We start from the raw sequence: 26,811 nt of genomic DNA on the forward strand, positions 1-26,811 counted from the left end.
TCTTGGTTACAACAAAGCATAAATAGCAAGCAACTCAAATATGATAAGAAGTTTTAGATATAGACTAATACAGGATATTTTTTTCATTCACAGACTTTTATTGGCAGCTTTTATTTGATTAGAGTGACAGTTGGGTAAGGAAACAAAAAACTGTAGAATAAACTGATTACGGGTTGGTTTGGTGGGCTGACAACTTGTTCACACAGTTTACAATGAGAACGTATTGTATTATTGTTGATGATTCAGATGTTAGTTGCAGATTTGAATCATAGTTGAACAGGTTAGGTTAGGTTTGCTTTTCTGTTAGCTCAAAGACTTTTTTTTTTTCCCCAAGTGTCTCAGATTTCAAATCCTCAAATGTTGCTTTGAATTGATTTGCGAAACTTCTGTCCAACTTTTTTAGTGGAACTTTGAAAACCAACCTGAGAATCACAGGATTTGGATTTTTAACGTCATTGAGGCCTCATTCTACCTATTCATCTTCAATGGTAATACTTTTATTTTCAAAGGCCTAATGCCTTTGATCCGGTCTCTTTCCCACCACAGCTTGATTTAATTCACCCAGAATTTACAGACTTCACAGACGTGCAAAGGACACTGTGCCCAGCCTCCGGAGGAGGTCACAGGCCCCACAGGTGTAATCCCATTTACTTTGATCCTCTGCTTTTATGTCCTCGTTAAAATCTGCTGAAGGAGCAACATGGTATTAGTAAATACGCAGATGAAATACTTATGAGGATTAATCAGTCTCAGTGGTGAGCATGTTACAGCAGATTAGAGAGGATGCAGTACTTTTGATTCAGATTGCAACCCTTGTATTAGGATGGTGACTTTTTGCATTTTGCAGACTTTATATGGTTTAGTTAAGTTTTGTTGGTCTTTATTGCATATATAGTGTCATAGAGAATATATATTTAATATAACAATAGAAAAAAATATCTCAACAAATGAAAAAGAGAAGACGGATTAAAACATCTCATATCTGCCCCTTCTTTTACAAAATATTTATTCAACATATAAAACAAAATCAGAAAAAAACTCTCAGCCAGCATGCTTTTTAACAATCAATTATTTCTTTCTCACAGAAATATGCAAATAATAATAATAATAATAATAATAATAATAATAATAACACTTAAAATAATAATAATAATAATAATAATAATAATAATAATAATAATAATAATAATAATAATAATAACACTTAAAATAATAATAATAATAATAATAATAATAATAATAATAATAATAATAATAATAATGATAATAATAATAATAATAATTATTATTATTATTATTATTATTATTATTTTAAGTGTTGTTGCTAGATTAAGATTATCTTGTTTCCCTGTATTTGTTTAATAAAGTGGTTTTGATCAGCTTTTTGAAAATACAAAATGTTTTGGCCTCTTTGGGGTCTCTGTCCACGTTATTCCATAAACTGACACCTCTGGTTGTAATGCTTTGTTTATTTAATGTGGTTTTGAGTCTTGGTTTTGTAAATACTTCAAATTCTATTAAAATGTAACAACTTCCCCTTTGTCGAAACAGCACTGAATGTTTGTTGGTAGGAACTATCAATCCATCAATAGGTATCAATAACTAATTTTTGTTATTTCTTAAGGAGAAAACATTAATCTAAACCACTATCTCCAAAACTAGAAACGGGCTTCTATTTCTGTGTGCTTCTAATGTTTTAAACAAAGTTATCAAAGTCTTCCATCTGGATTAAGCTAAAAGAAGCAATGATGTGGTCCCGGCATTGTAAAGCAGCTCTTTTAAAGTCTGAGTCATATCATGTATGCACGTATTCACTTTTTATTTTTTGCTGGATGTCATTGCTGTGATGGTTTTATTGCTTTAGACCCCTCTGCCGGGCAGGTTAGAGGAGCGGCTGCACGACTGATGAGCGTGGCAGGAAATTGGCAGATGGAAGCATCCATTTCACCGCTCATTAGGGGGTCCAGCAGCCCGCCGACTGACAGGGTTCAACCGGGCAATGTAGTGCCTGCCAGCTCCCATCCCGTGCGCTTTATAAAACGCTCTTTAATTCCCCGGCACAATATCATTAACTTTGTAAGTGGATGAACACAATGGACAAGCAATTTAATTAACTTCTAGCATTGAATGTTGGAGGGGAGACTAAATGAAATTAATGCACAATATTTCCCAGGGAGGCAGCCAACCTTGGGAGTGGGTCTGGATTGTTGGCAGGTCAGGCGCTGCCGTGGGTTTTGCCAATTATGCCTTGTTTAGACCCATCCATAATATTTTCCTCAAAAGAAAATAAAATCAGTGGTTTTGAGATCAATCATGAGCGCATGTCGCTCTGCATTCTGGGAGATTTTAGAATAATGAAGTGGGAGCCAGGAAATACTCTGCCAAAAGCTTCAGGAGTCTGCAGAGCTAAAATACAGATATGATAACTGATCCATACAGCAGAGGGGATTACTCGAAATAGACAATCAATAAAGGGATGGAGAGGGGCTGGGTTTGGGAAATGTTCTTAATACTGTGGTTTCCTATTATGGATCTGGGCAAGTTTGCTGGTCCATTGCGTCAGGATGATTGAAATATCTTACCTGCTGGAGGAATCTCATTGGAAATCTCTACAGTTTCTTTGTCCTTGGAGAAATCCTGATGTCTTGTGTATCCCCCCCAAATTATCAAAGGTTTTTAAATATGTTATTTACTCAGTTGTCCCTCCTCAGGGGTTGAATTTATTTTTGAAACAACAATCCGGTGATTTAGACTTTTATAGAATTTAGTGAAACTTCCCTGAAACCACCTACAGAATGGTTGGAACCAAATTTAGTGAAAACAAACAAAACATTCGTGATCACTCAAAGATAGATATGAACAACTTTGGTAATGCTCTGACTTTCCGTTAAGTCAACCATGAGGTTAACATGATGTGTTTAAGCTAAATGTCTTGACAATAATAAAAAAGATAGCCATGTTTGTTACTCAATCTTAATATTCTTTAGATAACACAAGACTCTTTATTTGGGATATGCCCACTTGGCCAGATCCCATCAAAATAAGACGTTAATGAAACAAGTGATTGTCTTTTCTTAATTGTGGACCCAATACTTGCTTGAACTGTAGCTCTGGTTTATAGCTGTACTATATGCTGTACTGCCATGATACTATAGTACTCTCCTATGTAGAAGTAAACAAGCGCAGGTGGTATATGGTATGGTATGGTATGGTACGGTACAATTCGGTACGATATGATACGATACGCTCTAGTATGGTATGGTACGATATAGTACAGTACGGTATAGTACGATATGATATGATATGATATGATATGATATGATATGATATGATATGATATGATATGATATGATATGATATGATATATGATATGATATGACATTGTATGATATGATGTGATATGATATTATATGATATGATATGATATGATATGATATGATATGATATGATATGATATGATATGATATGATATACTATAGTATAGTATGAAGCTTTTTTGTTAGCTGTGACTGGTTTAACTCCCATACTCTAGCAAACCACTGGGTAACCAGCACTGGCATGAGGATGTTAACTCCAGACAGCTGGTGGAGCTAGCACGGCTAACTATGAATAAGTGTTATGTTGATGACTACCAAGTATCATCCACCCATCATTTTGCACCAGAGTTTTTATTTAGTCGAGCAAATAAAGAATATTTTACTTCTACAGGCTCAAAATGTGGATACATTGTGTTAAAGGTGTAGTACAGCCACCTGTCAATAGTGGGTGGCAGCTGGTGACCCTGTGATGATAGGTCTGCTTGTGTTAGTCACACTCAACCATTTGACATTGTTTCCCTAGACAAAATACTTTCTGTTTTTAGCTTCATGAGTGTTTCCTATCTTTTAAATTTCTCTTAACTCTAAAGATTTAGTGGCAAAATGGATTCTACCAAACTTGTGAGAAATAACCATGAGCTGTACATTTTTTGTGAAATGCCTTATGACTTTCTGAATGGATTGCCATGGATGACTGTTCAAACATAAGTTTACTTTCAAGAACAGTATTTAATGTTTCAGAAAGCCCTTGATATTTTTCTTGGTCAAGTTCAACTGATAACTTCACTTTGGCAACAAAATGCAAATGGCCTGTCAGAACTGCTAGCTTTGATGTTGGTTTTGGGCTTGCTTGGGTGAGGTGAAATGGCCGAAGCAAGTAACTTTTCTACCTTTGAATTTTATGTAGTATTAAAGAATCACACATGAATGAATTCCAAGAGCAAAAACCATAGTCACCAGTGAAGTAGAGCTTAGAGGACAAAATTGAAGTGGTAGTTGATATTGGATGATATCAGAAGCTGTTGAACTTCTTAAGATTCCCTAGATGATGCTTGGCGGTCAGTTTTTTTTCTTGAATTTACCTTGTTTGATTGGCACCATATTTTGTAGGGGTGGAAGAAAAAAAATTGAAAATCAATATATCAGGGTTTTTTGTTTGGCAATATCAAAATCAGGATTCTTTGTCAAAAAAAAAAGTTTTTTTTTTTTTTTTTCAAAATTTGAATTCTTCATGTCAGTCTTTCTTTATAAACTTGGATTGAACAAAAGTTACAACTTTGTTTCTCTGTGACTCACGTGATGTGCATTTAATGGGAAAATATGGCTCCTGAGACATTATCATCATCATTTAACTTTTCACATGTTCTTGTGTTAAAGAAGCAAACTAAAAGTCGCAAAAATCGTAAATATCGAAGAATCCCAGTTTAAATCAAATTGGCATCCCAAAAATTTTAAGAGAATCGCAAGAATAGCAAATCGTCCTAGCCCTGATATTTAGCAAATGGAGGAAGAGTCTTTATTTCATCTTTGTTGTTTTTGGGAAGCAGCAGTGTCAGTGATATGCTCTAGATGTGCTGTAACTGTTAAAATGGTAAAGAGATAGGTACAAGTTGTGATTTTCATTGTCTGCCTAAACCAATCCCTTCACAAGGTTTACTCATGAGTTGCCTCACAGGAACTAGGGAAGAGATTAGGAAATTACGTTAAAAATTAAATCTCAACTGTTGAACAAAAATAGCTTGTTTCACAGTTTTGTATCTTTGAACAGTCGTTTTCATTTTCTGGTTCCCTTACCTCCCCCAACAAACACATACCAATACACACCCAAGAGACAAGAGCTCCTTCAGGACGTGACGGATGGCTCCAACACTCGTGGCCGCTTTCAAATCACAGGAAGTGACAGAGGAAGTTTTAATGAGAGTTTTGTCTGTGTATCCAGTCAGGCCTTCCAGGCAGCTGATGAATAATAGACACTGTGGCTCAATACTCTGAATACTCAATCAATGGCACTGGGAGAGGGCCTTGGCAAACACATATGGCAGCTCGGGGTGGGCAGTGTGCTCAGGAGGGGCAGAAAATACTTCTCCATCTGTATCTGCAGCCTGAAAAAGCATCCCTATTGATGCCGCTCACTTTTGTGCTGCCGTGTTTTCCTTCCCCGGGATGACAAACAGGCTGTTTGTGCAGTATTGGAGATTTGTGCAGAGAAGGTGCTCCTTGAGCCCCAGACCCTGCATATCAATGGCTCCCTCGCTGGGACACAGCGGGCTGAAACAGATATGTGCACTCTGACATCCCCACAGCATGCTGCTCTATTGTCTGCTGCAGGATTCAGCCTCAACACTCTGATTTGAAGTGGAATTCAGCCGCTGTTTAGTGACTAATGAGGAAATTATGCAGCTATTAGTCTGAGCTCATGTCTCTGCCTCCTCCTCTGAGCTGTTTTGACACAGCATGTGTTTTCTGATAGATCGCAACACCATTCCTCCATGACAGCTCATCTGATTGACCTTTGCGATAAGACTCGGTGTGCGTGCGTACATTTTCCACTCGTTTCGGTGCTTATGTTTCTATGTGCAGGTTTATGTGGGAGTGTGACATCGCTGTGACGGATGAGAGGACTCCAGGGATTTCCGAGCAATGAGAAATAAACTGGAAACAGCCCATTTTGTCTCTGCCGCCTGGAGAACAAAATGCCACAGAGATATTCCTCTGAGGTGGCTGTAATGTGCCTCAGAGTGGACATTAAGATAACCCTGATCACCCTCTAAGTACTGTATCACTTTGAAGAAAATGCTCTATAAGGGTATTACAGTTTTATTTCAAACTATTTTATATCCACGTTCAGCTTGACCTCCTTAAAAATCTTCAGGAGGAAGTTTTTGTCAAATAGAGCAGACAAACTGATGTTATTTATACACTTTAACAGCTAGAGCTCAGCTCTTCTTAGGAAACAGAAAGCTGAGGCTTCCTTCTTTTCAGTCCTCTTGATGAGCATATCCAGATAACCTGTTAAAGCTGCCTGATCGTTTTGCTGGTTGTGTACTTTTTCAACAAGCCATGTCCCCTTTATTGGGGATGGGCATTTCAATCAAAAGAGCTATTCCATATTCACTTACTAACAATTTGAAAACTGTTCAAAGATCTCACCCCCTCCAAAAGACGCCACCAACCGTTGTTGCCTGGTTGAACAACATAACTCAAAAAGTAACAAATGGATCTTGATAAAATTTTCAGGAAATTTTCAAAATGGGATAACAAAGAAGTGATTAAATTTTGGGAGTGATCTGGATCACTGTCTGGATCCAGGACTTTTTAAAGGATTCTTTATCATTGTAAGATAGGGCTGTTTTCACCATATGTGAATATAACTCCACCATAAAAGGTCAGATTGCTTTGCAAAACAATACAAGACAAGGTCACCATAATTTCTGACGGATGTAAAAGTATGATCCAGATCCTGGCAATATTCTGGATACTAAGGTCTGGAATATGAAATGTCTGCTGAAAGGGAGTATAACATTAAAGTAGGATTAAAGTGTTGGTGACAATCACAATATGCTTGGTGGAGGTCTGTGCTCTTCCTTTTTGAGCGTCTCCTTATTCTTATTTTGGCTGTAAATCTCCCAACCTATTGACTCCTGGTCTCACTCTGTTCATTTTGTCAGCTTGTTGCCATAGTCAAGTTGAATACACTCTGGTTTGGAAACGGTTTGTTTTATTTTGAAAGTCATTGGGCATTTTTCGATGGTTTCTGTGCACAACTTCCTGTCCCGCTCAACCTGCTTCTTTGTGAAATTGACAAGTAACAGCTCCAGCATTTGGCATAAAACTGGGGCCTGCCGCAGACGGAACAAAGCCATTGTCACATGAGCTATTCATTTTCTTATGTTAATGACTATTTAAATACTTGAAAATCATTGTCCATCCATAATTATTATATTGTTATAAATCATTCTGAAAATAGAACAAAAAAAGACTAGAGTGCTGGAAAAAAATATTCAAGAGGTATAAGTCAACATGATTATTCACTATCAAGATTTTTTAATGTGCTACGTGCAAAACTGTATTGAAAATATGCTCATACCCTTTAAACCTAGATCAATTGTTGTGCCTGTTACAAAATTTCTGCTACTCTCAAAAACTCTTAGATCACAGTGCACTTCTTAACCTTAAAATTTTAAAGCTCCTGTAAGGAACTTTTTATTTGTGTTGATTTTTGGCACCCCCGTGGTCAGAACAACACATCTCTGCTGATCTTGTGTCATTATGAGTTAGTTGTATTTTCAGACAAAAAAAAAAAACAAAAACCTCCATCTTGTTGTTTTTTAAGAGTCAACCAGTTCACTTGCTATTAATTTTTTGCCTTGGCAAAAGTTTTGTTGGTCGTGTGGTCTGACGCATACCCCCTCACTGAGGTTTCAGGCATTGAAGGTTAAATTGCACCAGTCAGTCTTGTTGCTCGTGGTCGTATTTGCTTTTGTAGGTTATCAAAAAGCCTGAACAAGGGTTTCAGTAGGTTGTTATAACAATCCAAAATCTCCTTTAAGGAGCTTTAATGTGAACACCAAAGAAATGCTTTGAAAAGAAAAGCAGTACAGGCGTGTTGTGGCACTAAATCCTGTCACCGCAGTGAATAATAAGGACTCACTTCACATGTATAAACCACATATTGAGCAGTTTGAGTTTCTGTATAGACAAAACACATTAAACTTATACAGTTATGAAATAAGACACCTTTAACTAAAGGAATAAAGGTAAGAGTGTTTCAGCGAGTCGGATAAATTGAACTCATAAAATAATGGCAGCTCAGAGAGCCCTGGTGGCAGCTTGATTTAAAATACAACTCATTTAAAAAATAAGATCAGGGGTGCTGTTGGCCCAGCGGTTTGGGCCCAACGGTCACTGGCTCCAGCCCCGAGCAACTGCTGCATGTCTTAACTTAAAATAAGAAAAAGGAAACAGAAAGATGGAAAATGAATTTCTGTAAGAAGGCTTAGATACTCTATAGGTGTATTCTGATCAGAAAAATAATACTCTGCCTCATCGTTTGAGTCAGGTTCCTGTGTTGGAGGGCTTTGTGAGAGCATCCTCTTCCCCGTTAAAACACTCACACACATTCATCACCATGCTGCACAAAGCCATCAGCCTGCACTCTGCAGAACATTACCCTGTACAGTACAGTGACACTGTGATGACACCTCAGTGAGTGTGTGTGTCTCTGCTCTCCTGGGACCACACACTCTCCTTCCACACAGATTGGAGGTGAGACCTTGAAGAAAAATTATTACTTTTATGTTTGCTTTATGGCTCATTTTTCACATTAAACACAGAAAATCCATGCGGGGGTCACAGAATTCTTGCTTCTGGCTGCAGCCTGAACTAATTTTTGCAGCCCTCTGTATCGATAAAGCATTCAGAGGAGCACAGTATGCAGGCTATGTACTGCTGCTCGCAAGTCTCTATTTTCCAGCAGCCAGTCTATTGGGACTTGTTCAGCCTGTATCTGCTGGGGCTTTCGGAAATGTCAGCTACACACTCGCACTTATACACACACACACATGCACAGCAGGCATTGTGCCCTTATCTGTGCGGCCGATACAAGCTGTGATAAGAGATAGCACTGCCAGGACGAGTCATAAACCGGCCTTTATGGTGCGCTTATTGTCTTTCCGTCTACAATTATGGTGATTACTCATCTCCCCTCTCCCCCCGCCGCGGCCCCCACGCTGCACTTAATAGACTGCATTTTACTAATGGAAAATTAAGTAGCCGCCATGGCAGCAGGGTTTATAAATATGTAAAATATACTTTTAATTATTTCAAGTGAATCTGGCAGCTAATCAATAAAGAGGGACGTGACAAACATACGTTTGACACGGGCCATTGTGGAGCTCGGGGTAACAGATAAGCTCGGCCTGTCAGCACAGAGAGGCCATAATGAAGATTTTGAGGCTGTCACGTATCAGACAAATGGATTAATTGTGCCCTGCTGATATAATAGTTTCTTCATGAGCGGTGCAGCAGCGAGGAAGAGGAGGGAGAGCAGCTGATGTCAAATAAATATTTATCAGGGCGCAGGGTTAAGTAGATTTTTGCGATTACACGGATAGCCACTTAGGCAGAGCTGTTTATCATTTATTTGAGGATTGATTCATGCTGATTTGTTTGATGTCATTTTCATACTATTGTTTTTGCGAGGATCTAAAGACGGATCAACATACAGTGTGGGAACAGATCTTACTATTTCCTCTGTGTTTTTTTCATCTTTTGTCCATTATTGCTTTTTACCCTTTCTCTTGGTCTTACCCTTCAAGCGTCCAAAAGAGTTGGAATTCAGTGTAAAATTTTGATTTAAGTAAAGAAAAAAAAAACATTTTGATGGTTTGCAAATTATTTAAACCTCAAATTGATTGAAAATGGTACATACACAAAATATTAAATGTTGAAACATTTTTTTTTTTACTGTGGAAAATAAGATGTATTATTTGTCGCTAGCAACAATTCAGCAAAAAATTTGGATCAGGAACAGACAAAACAGTACTGAAAAAAGAAAATGTTGTGGAACAAAAAAAAGGACGTTTTAGAGTGGCTGAGTCTATCAGAGATAAAAGGGGATCTCACCTGTCTGTAAGAGACTGAGTTAAGCAAATAGTTAAGCAATTTCTGAATTATTACCTCAGCTGTAACTTGAATTTTGGGATTTTGTTATCAAATAGTCAATTTATTGAATCAATGCTCATGAAAACTCAGAGATTCTGGAGTCTCTGTACAACAAGAACAAGGCCAAGAACTGCTGTAACTGCGGTCTTTGAGCCCATTTAAGATGGGCCCAGCTAAAGTTGACAACTGTGGTCTGATAAAGTGAAATTTGACATTTGTTTTGGAAACCATGGACACCACATCATGGGCTTTAAAGAAGGGAGGGACCACTTGGTCTGTCATCACAACATTTACTTCTTTGAAAGCTGCTGCATGCGTCAGGGTTTTGTTGGTCTAGTTCTTCATTTTTCCTTGTTTGTTTTTTTTCCACCTTTGACCCTCATATCATCTGTTCTTTTGCCTTTAACATTTTTTTTTGCCTTGTCTTGTCAAACCTTTCTTTATCTAGTCGACTTCTTTTCATTTCCTTCTCTTCTCTTCTCTTCTCTTCTCTTCTCTTCTCTTCTCTTCTCTTCTCTTCTCTTCTCTTCTCTTCTCTTCTCTTCTCTTCTCTTCTCTTCTCTTCTCTTCTCTTCTCTTCTCTTCTCTTTCCCTCTTCGCTCCTTCTGTCTTCTTATTCTTTCTCCTCTCCAGTTTCTTCCACTGCGTCCTCTTCCTCTTCTGCTATCTCTCTTCTCCTTCTTTCTCATCTCCTTCTACTTCTTTCTTCTGCTGTTTTCTTCTCCTTAATTCCATTTTTTATAACCCTTCACTAATTTTTTTGTTTATTTGTTTGTGAGGCAGGAAAAGGGAGAAAAGCTGGTGAAATTGTTGTTTTGCTCTTTAAGTTTTTATGGTCTAAGACGCAATCCATTTAAATAACACTGACAGACGGCTACATTTACGAGATTATATTAAAACTGGCAGGCAATTAAAGTTTCAAAAAGCAATCAAGTTTAGCAGCAGATTATAACAAATACAGAAATTAAATAGACAACCACAGCTTTGTGGTTAAAATCTGAATGCTGTTTTGTGGTTTTTGTTTCGGTTTGATCAGCTTTCACCGTCGAGATCTTTTACATCTTTTCCTTAAAGGCCATTGATCAAAACCTTTTGCTTTTAATGTCGTGCTTCTCATCCAGAACCTGGAATCATTCATTAAAATATTTCCTCTACATGTCAAACATATTGATTAATCAAGTTCTTATTTCCGTGGTCAGTTCAGAAATTTAATTTCTAATAGAGAGGAATATATCATTTTTCCTCCATAATTTCCCATATGGCATTTATCAAAACAGTCATTCTTACTCGAGTAGCTGCTGAAATATTTCCACAAACAGCAGCAGTTAGCTTAGTGGCAGCGTTTTGACAAATAGCTCAGTTTTCCCTCCCTCGCTCTGCTCTCATATCCATCTCTGCCTCTCAGTCTGTTGTCGGCTCTTAAAGGTGAAAGAGAACATAAAGAGGAGCGAGCACAGATCTGGGCAGGGGGGCCTTCCAGGAAGCCGTCCTCTCGCTATGGGAAGCTGTGACCTTGATTTCTGCTTCGCCCAACGCTGCAACACTCCCCTCCATACCCCCCCTTTTCTCCGTCCTCCGTCAGAGTAGGAAGGAGGGGGGGCCTGCAGGGGTCCGGGTCACCAGCCGCCATTCTCATCAATTAAATGTGCGACAGTGTTTTTCCGTCGGCTGAACTTATATGTCAAGGAGATGGGCAGGACCTCATGTTTGTGCTTTTGACAAATCAGCAAATGTTTAATCTCAAGATGTGCTGCTGCTCATAAATAATGCAGAGAGTGAGCCAAGCCGGCCCAAACTCTCCCCCAGTGCGCCGGGGGAGACAGGTCTGCAGGAAAAACCCTCCAGACTAAATCCTTCCTCCTACTCGAAGCCTTTCTCTTCTCTTTAACTGGACCTGAGATGTCCCTGATATCTTTAGTGTCACACCTTCAGTCTTCTGTCTCACCCTCTTTGCTCTGACTCTGGCAGAGGATGCAAAAGTTTATCAGAAGTACGGCACAATAACAGACGCTAGTGTATAAAGACTAGTAAAACTGTATGAAGCATGTAGTCTGTGACGTCTGCGGTCTGTATTGAAGCCCAGAGATGAAAATTCGAACTCCGTCTGACTTCTTTATATTCTTGGAGTGGCTGAGAGGTGGAGTGAGGACACAGCCTCGCCACTTAACAAACAGCTTTCACCCACCTGCAACCTGCCAATCAAATCAGCCATACCCTCAATGATGCGTAGTCACATAAAACTCTTACCTGAATACTCAACAATGGCTAAGTAATAGAACTGTAGGGGCTGTATGTTTCAGTGTGCTAAGACCATAGACTGTATATAGAGTGGACATAACAGTGACGAAAAAATAATTATTTTTTTCTTTCAAGAGTCTAATCTCGTCTTGACTCTCCCTCTTAACACATTTCACAACCTATGAAAAAAACATGCGAAACTGACAGCTGTTAATCATTATTAAACATGACGTAAAGCCTCGTTTTTAACCTCTTATAACTAATGAAAATAAAATTTATCTGAAAAGAGGACCTGGATACAAGGCAGCCCAATTATATCTTCAAACCATCACAACAACCAGATGTGAGAAACATTTCTATAAGGTGTATTAATTTTTTAAAATTTGACCATAGCTCATCTGGAATGACTGGGGAGATGGATATTTTGACCTAAACTGCAGCCAGCCTAACCCTAACCCTTTTTTTCACAGACTATGGCTAAGACTAGAGAAATTGCAGTGGTTTAATGTTTTCACACTGCAAAAACTGAAATCTGAGAACGTGTAAAGTCTTATTTTTTGTAAAAATTGTCTGCTTAAACTCAATTTGAGTCTCATATGTACAGAAAAAGTCTTAATTCAAGTCAAAACTGAAGTGTCTTGAAATAAAACAACATGTCTTATATTTCAGTTTTTGCAGTGAAACACCAGAGGTTGTTGCCTGAGTAAAAGCAGAACTAGACAACTGTTGCAACCTGTTTTCTTGAGTCAAAGTTTAAATTCAAGGGCCCATCCAATCATTACACAAAGAGGACCATTAGTTATAACGTACCATTATGGAAGAGCCTGTTTGGCCGTAGCTCTAGCCACATGCTCAACTGTCAAACCAATGGCTTAATTGTACTGTGAAGTCGAGGCATGTGCAGAACATCTTATGTTCAGAGAACCTCATGGAAAACCCCAATCCAAAAAGAAAAAAAAAAGTTTTTTCTGCCAAATCTCAATTGGCTAATATGCTGTGTTTCTCTGAACCATCAAACTTTCTCAAAGGAATAATTTGGTTTTTAAATATCTGTTCTCTTCACATATTTTGTCCAGAACGGTAGCACATGAGTAGAGTCTGCCATCTTTAAAACACCCAAACAGGTGCAGTAATCTACCTCCATTGCCCCTTTGGGGTGTTAAATTAACTCATGCACACTGTGAATCGTTTTTTTTTCCCCCACCATTTCAGGCTCATGCTCTGAAATGAATCCATGGTTTAACTCTTTTGAAATCTGTGCATTGATTGGACTAAACTATCAAAAATGTTGGTACCAGTCAGCAAAAGGAATTATGAATGTTTTTTTGAATGGAGGCCCTAAATGTGAGATGTATGTTGCGTCAAAGCACAGCTGACAGACGGCATTCGTAGCATGGCACAGTTTGTCACAATCTCCATCATTAAAATGGAGATAAAGTTGGATGTAAACTGTGTCGTGTGGCGGTGCTTTCTCTGCAAACTTTAGCCACACTCAGCATGTCACATTCACGTTTTTTACTGGCAGAATCTGCCATCTCGTGTGTGGCCATTTTTGATTATTTCTGATTTTGATGCTTTCTTACCTTTGGACCGGTCAGTTTGTAAGAATTTAACTTTTCATTTACATGAATGAGAAATTAGGAACATCCCAAGGTAAAACACAAAATCTGTCCAAAAATCAAACATTTAAGTACAGAAACATGTATGGCTACACTGACGACTCCAGCAAGTATTTGTACACTCCACTTAGGATTTATTAAAAGTTGTTCTCCACCCTCTTCCTCTCTCTTTGAGGGCAGAAGGAGACAGAATTATCCCGAGTTAAGAGTCTGCTGCTATCTCAAAGACAGAGCGGATTGAGGCTGAGCTTTGCCTCCGTTTGCCCTAAATGTAAAAAGGGCAACAGAAAGCAGTGTAGCGGACTGTGAACCGCATCAAATCCCCTCTCTGCACCGCTCTCACTCCTTCTTCTTCCCACACACTTTGATTGGCTCGTCCCCCGACTGGGAAAGTTTCCTGATTGTTCACAGGGAAAATTAAGATTTTAAGCCTATTGAAGTCGATCTTTGCTCATTCAAAAGTCCATCTGAATGTGTCCTTTGAAAGCTCAGATTGTTGACTTGCCACATTAGAGGAGTCTGAGCCCTGAGCGTACTGTACTGCACCGAGCGATCACTGTGCACCTGTTGTTGTGTAGCTGATGGTGTGTAGAGTGTTAGAGAGCACAGTTTATTAGTCAGGCTCTTTGGCATTGGGTCAACAGTTAACACACACAAAATGATGGTGGAGAAATGTGTGCTGCTTTTTCAGAAACCAGAAAATGTAGTGATAACTGACAATGGATTCTAATAGTTGGCTTACCCCTTTCATATCTGTGCAGTGAAAACAACTTTTTTTTTTTTTTTTAATTATCTAAAAGTTGGAATTGAGCTTTGTACCCCTTGGTAAATGTCATACCTGCTCTGTTTTTAATTTCTTGTCAACTTTCTTGTTAAATAAAGACAAAAAGCCAAAACAAATTCCAGATAGAAGAAGTGACATTGAGCTGAACAGCAGCAGCTCAGCTCTCGGCCACTCCTGGAATATTTTCTGAGCCAGCAAGTTCACAAAAACCTAAAACTGATCCTTGATTGGGCTCTTATTTTTATCTTTTCTTAACCTTAGATTACAAAAGAAACAACAGTCTCTTTGTGTTATTGTATAAGACTTTTTTTTTTCCAAAAAAAAATCACATTAGCATCTTTGCTAGCTGTGTTTCTTTGCACCTTTAAACAGTAGTTGTTTGCCCAAGACAACAGTTTGAATGGATTGCATTAAAAGCAGCTATGTAAAAGTTTAAAAAGTTGATTTCTTAGGGGGCCTACAAGCATACTGGATCAGTACATTGCCTGGATAATTCTCTGCTTAATTTTAGGAAGCTTAAAGAGCACTGCCATCTTTATCTGAACAAACCTTAAAGGGATATCTATACTTCCTTTACCCTTAGAATTTTGACCAAATAATGAAACAATTTAGATTATGATGAAATAATGCATGCATTTATTAAAAAGGACAGCTGAAGTGAGGAGTAAAGAGTGGGGATAAAAGAGTCGGGTATAACATGCAGCAAAAGTTGTTGGTAAGAAGCAGAGTCCCTGTACATGGGGTGCACTCAGTTCAGCATACCATAGCAGATTTGAAAATCTGATAATAATAATGATAACAATAGTAAAAATAATAATATTAATCTTGTCTAAATTTCACAATTCCTTCTTCTTCTTCTTGCAGGCTCTTGGAAGTTTCTACTTTATCCACGAGTCTTTGAAAAATATCCACCAGTTTGATTTCAAAGGTGAGTGTCTCCTCATCACACACACTAACACATTCACACAGACACACACACATCATGACCACTGTGTCAAAACGACAGCCCTTCATCGTGCCCCCTCATCCCACCTCTGCATATCACACACAACCATTTGCAGGCTATTCTCGCCTCCATCAAACGCCGCCTGCTGAGATTGGCTCTGAGGATAATGTAAAGGCAGGCCCACAGAATGGTAATGCTTATTAATATTAGGATTTAATTCGAAGATTTCGGGCCTGTAGTAATGGTGTGCGCCGGGTTATTGGACAGTTACGGCAGTCTCATCAGCCTGTGGTGTCAGAGGGCCCCGGGGTCCGGCGGCCGTGCTAATTAAAGGAGGGATATAGATGTGGAGGCGCCTTGCTTCCTATTAGACCGGAGTCAGCATTAGCACCAGTTACCCCAGTGAAGGACAGGGCGCAGGCAGGGGAGGGGTCAGGGGGTCACGGTGGACATACATGTGTTTAAAGATTTAATTTAAAGTCAGAAATACATAAACTACAGTTCAGGCTCTGAGGCTGTGCTCAGGTTTCTGTCACAGCTGCTAATTCTAAAAGTCAGACCCAAAAAAGCAAAGGTGTGGGACTTGGAGATTTAAAAAAGACCTCAATAAGATACCTTGGGGAAAAAAAGCAGAGCAAAACTTAGTACATTTTGACCTAACCGATCTAATAATCCATTGCAAAACCAGGTGAGCCAAGCGTTAAACTGCCTGTGTTAGCTTGCATACTGGACATTGGACCTCATCCAGCAGCTCAGCTAGCAGCCCCCTCATGTCACACCAACAAGAGGCAGATATTTAACATGTAGCTGCTCTCATCAGTTATTATGACTGAGTCTGTTGATTTTGGAGAAAAGGGAAGGAGAATAAAAATATCACAATTTAAAAAAAAGAGCTGAACTATGAGCTGCCGCTCAGCTTGCAACCCTTTCTGTCCTCTGGTGTTCCATTGAAAACATAACCAAGACCAGGAAACTGAGGATCTTTACAATCATGGCTTGTCCTGCTGACATGTCAAAATATCTTCTGTGAAGAGACTTGTTTGACTTTAGGTACTCCTTTGGTTGTTTTCAAGAATTCAACTCCTGAACAGTTTGAGTTCACAGAAATTTTTAAAAATTGACCATTCACAAAACTGAGAAAAAAACCCAAAACAAATTAGCCTTTCTACCCATAAAATATTCAACAAATTGTATTAAATGAGCTCAACTCTCCACAACAATGCAAGAAATGAGAGATTATTTATATTTGATAAGACGGACTAAACTGAGGGCCTTTAGAGGGGTTAGTCCTGGACCCAGTTCACAGAGGATGATAGTTACAGTCACTGTGAAGAACTAAAACCTCAGCATCACATAATCACACCACAGCAAAATGTCCTTGCAACAGTTAAGACAGACTTTACATATTGTGCTATGTAACATACCTCCAATAATAAAACATCTTACGTTAACTCTGATTAAAATAATTTGCTTCAGCTCTAATAGACCCTGGACCTCCACAGGGTATCATTGAAAAATTAGACAGGACGTTTTCTGACTGTGATTTGATGCCATTGCCCTACCACTACTTATAAAGTCTTTTTTTTTTCATTTATTGAAGTTGGAACACAGTTTTGGTAGTTACATTACTTCCACTGGAAGTTTCCCATAAAAACCTTCACTGTTTAAGGTTCCTGCTGGTTTGCCCAGGTATTAAATATAAATACCAGAGTTAACTTGAACTGATGAAAAACTTAACCTAAGAAAACCTTAAACTGATCTGTTTCTAATCTCAGACACTGCTCCTGTGACATTAGAGGTAAAGATGTGTGTATTTCTATTCTCATTGTGAACTCTCAGCCAGGCCTTGCTGCTGTTCTTCAGTCTGACCAGCAGGTGGTGCAGTTGTCTGAGGAGGAGTAATTTAATTTACCAAGACACTCAGACTCTCTCAAACACATCAGGTCCTCAGGAATAACTCAACGTGTTTGTAAAGACAGAACAATAATTCTCCCTTTTCTCTGCTCTGCCCCCTCATCTCTCTGTCCTTCATCTCTTTATCTTCTCCACAGCCAAGAAATTCAAGAAGGTCGTGGGGAAGGAGACTTACTCAGAGACACTAGAAAGCACCCCCTCGCTGGAGAAGGAGAAGTTTCCACAGGACTACTTTCCAGAGGTGGGTGGAGTGATCTCTTGCACACCTGATGATGGTTGAATTTTTCTTCTTTTTTAAAGAAGGGAAATAACAGATTTCTCAAAGCATCCCACATCCTGCTCTTTGTTGATAATACAGAAAGTGAAAACTGCACAAATAACACCTTGTTCCCCTGAACAAGAGTGCAAAAGAAATAAAAGTGATGGGAAAGAGGAAGACAATATTTAGACCCCCATAGAGCAAAATTAATGTAAAAAATATACCCTCCATCTTTTTAAATATATGTATATATATTGTTATCATGTTGATTTCTCCAAAAGTATTTTATTTCAATTTATTTCTTTTTTTAATGTTTTGTTTTTTTAAAGGCCAAACTTTACTATCATCAGCAAGTGGATTAATCAGAAAATTGGGTGATTAAAAAATCAAAAATACTTTAAGTCCTCAGGCGAAATCCAGGATTCAAGTTAAATCAATGTAATTTCTAAGTAAAAAATGTCTCTGGATGTCACTATTAATGCATTAAAAAAAAAAAAAAGGTTGACCTCTTAAAGATGTCTCAAACTTGTTTTTTGTCATTTTCTTTGTTTTTTTCTTTTATGTGAAGTTCTACAGACCAACTTATTTATTTCTGCCAAAACATGTCACCACATGTGAAAAGATCACTTTAAATAATGTAAATCATGAATCTGAGAAAGTACCAGTTGTCTCCCGTGGTGCAGGTCTCTACTCATTATTTTGTGTTTCAGTTTCCTGGTTTTTAGTGTGTGTGTGTGTGTGTGTGTGTGTGTGTGTGTGTGTGTGTGTGTGTGTGTGTGTGTGTGTGTGTGTGTGTGTGTGTGTGTGTGTGTGTGTGTGTGTACAGGGGGTGGTGGGGGGGCTGAGCGTCGAGCATGTCTGTGCTGATATAGTAATAAAGAGCACGGCCGCCCGTGTGTCATCCCCGCACTCCCCACTCATCTGTCAACCATGCTCCGCCGGCCGCCGCTGCAAATATATGCAAAACAGACGGACACGGCCCCTTCACACACTTCCCCCCAATTTCCGTCTCTTTCACACACTGCAGGAACCCCCCCACACCCCACTCGCAAAAACACCTCCTAGGTTTCCCCCTTGTTATTCCACAGATGATCTAAAACCAATTACACTGATTGAAGCCGTTTAAAATGATTAGACAGAACGCATTGTTCTGCATTTAACAGGACAAGAGGAGAAAAACACCAAACAAACCAGCGTGAGAGGGATGAGAGGAGATCAGGGAAGAGTGTGTGTGCGTGTGTGTGTGTGGGGAGAAAAGTTTTGCCAGGTGATTTATGCCTCCTTCCCGGCTGCGATATGAATCTGGGATGATGCTCCAGAGAGCAGCACTCCAGATAATGTTAGCCCATTTAAAAAGAGCAGATTTGTGTAGTCTATCAGGGTCGCCGAGTATTTTTCCTCCTCCTCCTCCTCCTGCGTAGTGAGAAATTGGTTGTTATCATAGATCACAGATACTGCTCAAACCTCTTATGAAAGATGAATTAATTTCACTAATGCTTTAATGCAAAGCTCTCATGAGGGAGGCAGACTGGTGATAACCCCTGCCTCGTCCCCGCTTCCTCCGCCGCTGATTTATGCCCTCTTTTAGTAGATGAAACCGCCTAGATTTGCCATCCATCTGCAGCTTTGAGGAATCCTATTACACGCGGATCCTGGACCGGACAGACCGCCACACACGAGTCCCCCGAAACCAGTCGCTCGAGTCCCTTGGCTGCGGGTCACGCAGACGAGTAATTGTCGTAAGAAATGAGGGAGCAGGATGATTTAAAGTGAATAAAAAAGACGCAGAGGGCGGGTATCTTGTTTACATGCTCATAACTAATCAGAGCGGAGGAATAATGTGTGTTTGAGACTCAGAGGATCATCAGAGGAAGGTTAGAGAGTGACAGCAGACAGCACAGGTGCATCCTGGGAGACAAATGTGCGTGTTTCTCAGCTCGTGTCTTACCTTTACAGTCGACCATTAATAAAGTGTCACTGAGCGGGCTGCAGATGACATCATGCAGGGAGGGTAGATGGTTAGGTTTGTGTGTAAGTGTGTGAGCGTGTTCGATAGCGTCTGAAAGACGAGCAGATGTCACATTTCACCACACTGGCTTAGTTTGGAAACACAAGGTGTGAATACCTGCAAATACTTTGATTATCCTAGAAATCTGTTAAAAAAGACCAAAGATGACATCAACCAGAGTCTTGATGAGTTGACTGTTCTTTCTTTTCTGTTTCCAGTCCTTCTAAATCACAGTGTGGCAGCTTGTTCTCAAAGAAATATTTATTACAGACATAGATTAATTTATTATTAACAACTTTATCAGCTGCTCTAATTCTACGCGAACATTCAAATCATTGTAAATTCAAAGAGTATTTCATAATCTGCTCCTCTGAAGTCATCAGTTAAATGAACTGTCATGTTTTTAACAAGAAGAGGAAATTCTGTGCATACAATGTCAGTCGTCACATTTATCAGTTTAAAACAGGTGTGTGAGAATACCTGACTGTTGATCCAGAGGTGGTAATTTGGCTGAAGAAGTCACCTGTTGAACAAACTGGGAGGGCAAAAATATACCATACAAAAAAATAAAAAATAAAGACATGCAGTTTATAAGACAAGAGGAGTGACTAGAAACAATCAAAAGCATCAAATATCAAGACCGAACCAAATCTGAAAAACAGACACAAATAATTACTCAGAAGTCAGGAAAAATAGCCAAAATTTGGCTTAAAAAGTGTTTGATACATTGCTGTAGATATCATTATCAGCTCTGGATTTCAACTGCTGTGTCCTTTATTCTTTAAAAAAAGAAAAGGTCCAAATCATCTACTTACAGACTGGAATGGGTACCGAAACAGTCAAAAGTATCGAGTAACGATTCACGAAAAATCAAGGTACTATGTTTAGGTACCATTGTTAGGTTATATGTTGAAGAACAAATTTGTTAAATTGAGAAAAAACTATTTTATCATTGAACAAATTGATATTTTTACCACATAAACACAAAACGTACCAAAAATTGGTAACGTTGAGTACCAGTACCGATTGCAAGGTTTCAAATGTGAAAGGTACCCATCCCTACTTGCAGACTCATATATGTTACACTAAATCCTTTTTTGATTTTTTTTTCAGTAAACTAAGAAACCTTTAATTTAAGGACAGAAGCAGACATCGTAGGACAGCTTTGGGGCTTTTTTAAAACTTTTTTTTCCCTTTAAACTCTCCGAACATCACATCCTTTTTTGCCTCCAGCTCTGAAAAGTATAAAATTGGCTTCTAATTGGGTTAAAAAGTAATATTACACCTGTGTTTTCTGCTTGACACTAACTACACAACGCTTTAACATTTCAAAATCTATTAAAGGACTAATTAAGCACCTGTCTGCTCTGGCTGCTCTCCCCTGATGACCACAAATCTGTTACATCTTCAAAAGTCTCAGCTGAAAAGTGCAATTTGCTTGACAGATTGCACTTCTACAAATTTGCTTCAACTCTGCATCTTAAATCCAGTGTGTGTCATGCATGTCCAGGTTTTTGTATCTTTTGTATTTCAAAAGTCACTTTTTGTTTTTCGAAGACAACCAAAGAAAATCAGTATAACAGTTCATCGCGTATTAGTAATTAATGAGTCATATAATGTTTATCTGATTGATTTGGAGAGAAAATGATCAGTGGCTGGAGTGGCAGAGTTGAAGCAGGAACAAAACTATTTTTGTGAGTTTAGGTTTTAAAAGTAATGTTTAATGAGCTTTTTGTCAGAGAAGATCAGTAACCTGAGTAGTGTTTACCTTTGTGTTACAAATCGGCGTTTTGAAGCCAAACTAGTGCAGAAAGAGAACCAGCAGAAATAAAATCCAAACAGGTCTTTCTTTTCTTGAATAATATTTCTTTGATTAGATCCATTTTCATTTCCATCATGCCCCTGATGGCTTTTTCTTTTAGCTTTTAAAAAGCGACGAGACTCGGTGTCGTAAAATAAAATATTGGATAAAATCACTTCCTGCTTGATTCTGATTTGAGTGACAGCCCGTCCATATGCAAAACATCCCTTCTTTCCGTAATCCGGCCTGAGTTATAGCCCTGAGTGAAGGAGAGAGCGGCCGGGACATTAATTGAAATGCTGAATAAGAAGGAAGTGGACAAAATTGTGGGTCCATTTCTTCTGAAAGGTCGGCATGATGGATTTGGCGGCTTGTCATTTCCCGTTGTTCCGTCAATCTCTCCACCTCCCCGGCGGGTATTAATATATTTATTTGTTTGGCGCAGTAATACATGCCTCCAAAAACCATTGCATCATAAGGATTTGTCATTGCCTTATATAAATAAAGTATACGACCCAGACCTTAATGTGCCCTTGCTATTGATTGTTTTACACCGAAGAAAAAAGAGAGCGGCAGTAGTGGACAGGCTGTAGATCAACATCCATAAGAGTTTGTATTTGTTGTTTGGCAGCGTGAGCGTGTCCATAAAAGCATTGACTTTTCATGCTGCCCTCTGTAGTGCGCTCTGATACAGGGCTGTGATTACTTTCAAGTTCTGCCCCCGATGAAAGTTAACTTCGCTCATGTTTTCCTCCTTTGATTTAAACGCTGCACGTGATTCATGGACGCAATGTTAAGGAGATGAAGTCATTTAAACTGGCATCGCTTGTAAAAAGCTCTCTGCGTTTATCACCGGAGAAGACACCTGTGACACAGATGCTGTTCTCTGTGACGGCCGTGATGCATAAGACTGCAAGGAGCTCATAAATGGAGGGGTAATGTTGGAGTGAGCTCATTTTTTTCAGAGGAACAGAGGAAAAAAAGTCTTTTTACAGATAAAATGATGCAAAAATCTATGAAGAAAGATTTTCCAAAGTCACTAATTTCCCACTGGTGTGAGCAGAAATTTGAAGTCTGACTTATCAGCTGTTGCCCAGATAAGAACACTTAGAAATAACAGCCTAAACTGAGCAGAGTTTATTTAACATAGCTAAACATAACAGAGTCTACATGTTAATGTCAAAGCGGTTTGCTAAAACGGGCTAACACAAGCAGAGCTAGCACCAGCAGCTTTTAGTCCCCTTTACAGCTCGACATCCCCTTGCACATTGCCCTGGTTGAGTGGTTATTTGCCACTTGAGCCAAATGCAGCTTAGGTGAAGACATTGTCCAGCCGTGCCGTGCTGTAAGATTCAGTCTGTCCACTGTGATTGTTTACGTCCTGGTAGTAGAGCTTTAAAGTGTCATGGCAGCAACCATCAATAAAAGCATCTCCAACTCAGACACAGACATAAAAACACAAATACTTTTAGCTGAATGTTAATTTAGGGGCTGACTACTGTTTGGTAGACCAAATTTAACTTTGGTTTATAAATGTTTTAAGTTGCTCAGTTAAGATTAAAGCTCCTGTAAGGCACTTTTAGTTTTTTGATTTTGGCACCCCCTCTGGACAAAGTGATCCTAGCTGATCTTGTCCTGTATTTGTATAAGAAGTGTTCCTTAAACATAAATCTTGTGTTGAATACTTTTAACAATGAAAAACCCCAGAGGAGGTTTAATATGCTTGCGAGAAAGATTATTTTTAATGGCAGGTTCATCACTGTCGCATCCCTTAAACTCTATCAACAAAATCAGTCACAAAGCCTCAAATCAACACTTGTGTTCTTGATCTTGCGCTGTCTTATTCGTATGGTTTTCTTGTGTCGTATGGTTTTCTTCTGGGTCAAGGCTGCCATTTAAAAGATTTAAGTCTGACAACAACAATCAAACAGCCCAGTCATCAATGTGACGTAAAACCCCAACACCTGTTTCCACTGATATAGAATTACTGGTAACACTTTATTTTGATAGTCCATCTGTTGACAGTCAACAAGCTATCAGCAGGTAAGTATCAATGGTGTGTCAGTTTATATATAACAAGATCTTTTTCAGAAAACAAGTATACAGTTGTTTGGGGAAAAAAACATTGAAGTATAAGTTTACTTTAATGTTTCTGTAACTTTGTGTGCCTTCTGAGTACATTTAGTAATTTAAATAAATGAGCTTCCTTCTCTGATATGCAGTTTTACAAAATAGTCTGTTTGATCTGTTCTGTCTGTTGATAGTTGATAGAGTGTGAACTGTTTTTCACTTTAATTGGATAGTCCTAACCCTCCCGTGGTAGTCTGTTGATACGTTGACAAACAACAGGTAGTCAACTTCCACTTAATGAATGTAATATCTATTAATAATCGGGTAATCTCATCAGTAGTTGACAACCAACACAGTATCAACAGAGTCAGTCATTTGATGGGTGAGAAACGTTGAATATGTTGACATTTTACTGTTGACTTTCGATTGACAGATCGATTCAGAGTAGCTTACAGGTGTTGTGTGACAATCCACAGATAGTCCAATCTCGAATAATAGCCTGTTAAAAAAAAGAAAAGAGTTAGGATTTTTTTTAACATGTTGTAAAACCTCGAAATGCACTTTATAGTCTACATAGTTAGTTGAATGTATGTTACTTGCCTGTTGAAAAAATTTACATTGAATATCTACTGATAGCTTGTTGAGTGTCAACAGATGGACTATCAAAACAAAGTGTTACCGAATTACTGTTTTCTAAAATAGAGTGTGGTGGCTTTAAAAAGTAACATCAAAGACATTTTCTGGTTTCAAAGAGCATCTTCCTCTTTAACAGAAACATCTTTCTGTATGGCAGTTTATTCTTTGATACTGTCGGACCCTTGAGTCTGTCAGTGCTAGACATAAGAACATCCCGGCTACTGGACATTGTTTTGACACAGGTCTTCTTTATACAGCCAGCCTTATTGTGGCTGGTAGTCATTTAAACCCCAAAGTATAGAGTACTAAAAGATTACCTTTTAAATCATTCTCTGTCTATAAAATCTATACCATAGGACTTTTAAAGTAGTCACTTGGGCTGAACAAATAATCAAATTGAAACTTGTATCCAAATGTAGAAAAAGATTTATGTTCACTGACCTAGAAGAAATATCATAACTTGTACTTGTTCTATCTTAAAACCAGCAAAAGTCAATATGCTGTTTTTTCTGGCAAAAAAAAAAACAAATAAAAACTGAGCTGTAGAGATCCAGACAGTAGAAAGATGGTGGCTGGCAGAGCCATACCCCTCATTAACTTTATTCTGTTTGGTTTGTGAGCCTTAGGTCAGTGAATTTTTTACAGTGTTCTTTTTTCTTTCTTTCTTTTTTTTTTTTGATAAAAAAAAGTGCATCCCACACAATGAAATATTTTTCTGCTTGAGCGAGAGATTTGGTCTTATTTACATTTCTGCACTTTATTTTGTGTAAGATTCATAGCAGAGAGGATTCATATTTATTTTTTAAGTATTATCATTCATAACAGGTCATTAATGATAACTGTATTCCATGTCTAAAAGGCTTGGAATTAAATCGATCAGTCAATACTATATTGTGATTGTAATAGTTAAATAAAGGTATGTTGTTCGTATCAATCCATGCATCAAATCATCTCATTTCATCAAAACATGTAGACCTGGCCTACAGAATTGTTTATATGTTGACAGTATCGTTTGTCGTGTTGGTCATACTATAGAATGATTTATTGCTTGTGTTTAGTGAATAATGCAGAAGATAAACATCTCCCCCCCAAAAATTCCATGCTAAATCGCACTCGCAATATTGGTATAAAAAAATTATAATTAGTTTATTTTCCAAAATTGTTTAGCCCTATTAGTTTATGTGCCAGATTAGAGTGATGACAGTGAAGGAGAGACTGCTCCCTGGACCTGTGCTGAATCTGTTTCAGAGATATACACACATGCATGCATACAGGCGCTGTCCAGTCATATAAACCCACATGTGAGGCTCCCTTTTTATTTAATGCCCCCCTGGATGATGGAATAAAGATAAATGTGAGTGTCCAGCAGGGCTCGAATCAATCAGCGTTTGTGTGTATTACTTATTACTCACAGTGCATTTCTGTCACAGGGCTTTTGTGTCACCCCCACCTCCCAGCAAGCCCCCCTTTTGCCCACCCTGTACTCCTCTATCAACCCCCCCTCTCCTCCAAGCATCACCCCGCCATAATATTATTTATGGGGGTCAGACTTTGAGCTGAAATATAAGAAAGGTCAAAGAATCAAACGGGATGGACCGTGAAACAGCGGCGGGAGGATGTTTTGGACACGGTCTTGGATTGTGTTGGTGTGTGTGTGTGTGTGTGTGTGTGTGTGTGTGTGTGTGTGTGTGTGTGTGTGTGTGTGTGTGTGTGTCTCTCTTATGACATTTAATAGGAGCATGATTTTCCATTGGTCACAACTTTGGAGGTTGATGCAGAGGGTTACAGCTTTCTCTGAATCTGATGGTCCATTTCTTCCTCCATCTTGTCTTTTTTTTTGTTCCTGTTTGTCTTTCTCATGTGGTTGTGTGTGTGTGTGTGTGTGTGTGTGTGTGTGTGTGTGTGTGTGTGTGTGTGTGTGTGTGTGTGTGTGTGTGTGTGTGTGTGTGTGTGTGTGTGTGTGTGTGGCGGTCAGTTGGTGTATGTATGTGTATAATGTCTGACACCCCCTGGATGTGACCCTCCGTGTGGCCACCGTTCATCACTGTCATGGGCGGAGACGCCATCGCTGACCTGTGGAGGGTCAGCCAATGTCACCCCAAGACTCGTGACCTTTTACCGTCGCCCTTTGACTCTCACCCTCGCCCCAACTCTCCCCCCTCCCCCACTCACCCACCTGAGTCTTTACAGCCACTAAACCTGATGTACGCTCTGATTACACCTCACGTATCCCATTTCCAAATACGTCTTCTTTTCCAAGTAATTCTGACACATCAGAGAGTTTATTGGCCAAATTCATCTCTTTTGAGTGTGTGTGTGTGTGTGTGTGTGTGTGTGTGTGTGTGTGTGTGTGTGTGTGTGTGTGTGTGTGTGTGTGTGTGTGTGTGTGTGTGTGTGTGTGTGTGTGTGTGTGTGTGTGTGTGTGTGTGTGTGTGTGTGGAGGGGGTGATGATGATGATGATGTTTCAGCAGGAGATTAAATGGAGCTGGACAGCATCTGTGTCATCATCACTGCTCCAACAACAACCAAATCATGATGTCATCATGTCAGCCAAT

The 26,811-nt window shown here is 39.0% G+C and overlaps 1 protein-coding gene across 2 annotated transcripts in view; it reads left to right on the plus strand.

The window, feature by feature from the left end:
- Nucleotides 1–26,811, plus strand: part of inpp5a (inositol polyphosphate-5-phosphatase A) — a 233,466-nt gene that overhangs the window by 115,613 nt on the left and 91,042 nt on the right. For both annotated transcript variants that reach the window (XM_074675858.1, XM_074675857.1), the window contains exons 5-6: nt 15,486–15,549; nt 17,619–17,722. In XM_074675858.1, coding sequence (XP_074531959.1) covers nt 15,486–15,549; nt 17,619–17,722 — 168 coding nt within the window. The remainder of the gene's footprint in view (nt 1–15,485; nt 15,550–17,618; nt 17,723–26,811) is intronic.

The sequence above is a fragment of the Halichoeres trimaculatus genome, unplaced genomic scaffold (assembly GCF_033239565.1).
Source record: "Halichoeres trimaculatus isolate MK-OKI-2021-1 unplaced genomic scaffold, fHalTri1.1 fHalTri1_scaffold_8, whole genome shotgun sequence".
In the NCBI taxonomy this organism is placed as follows: Eukaryota; Metazoa; Chordata; class Actinopteri; order Labriformes; family Labridae; genus Halichoeres; species Halichoeres trimaculatus.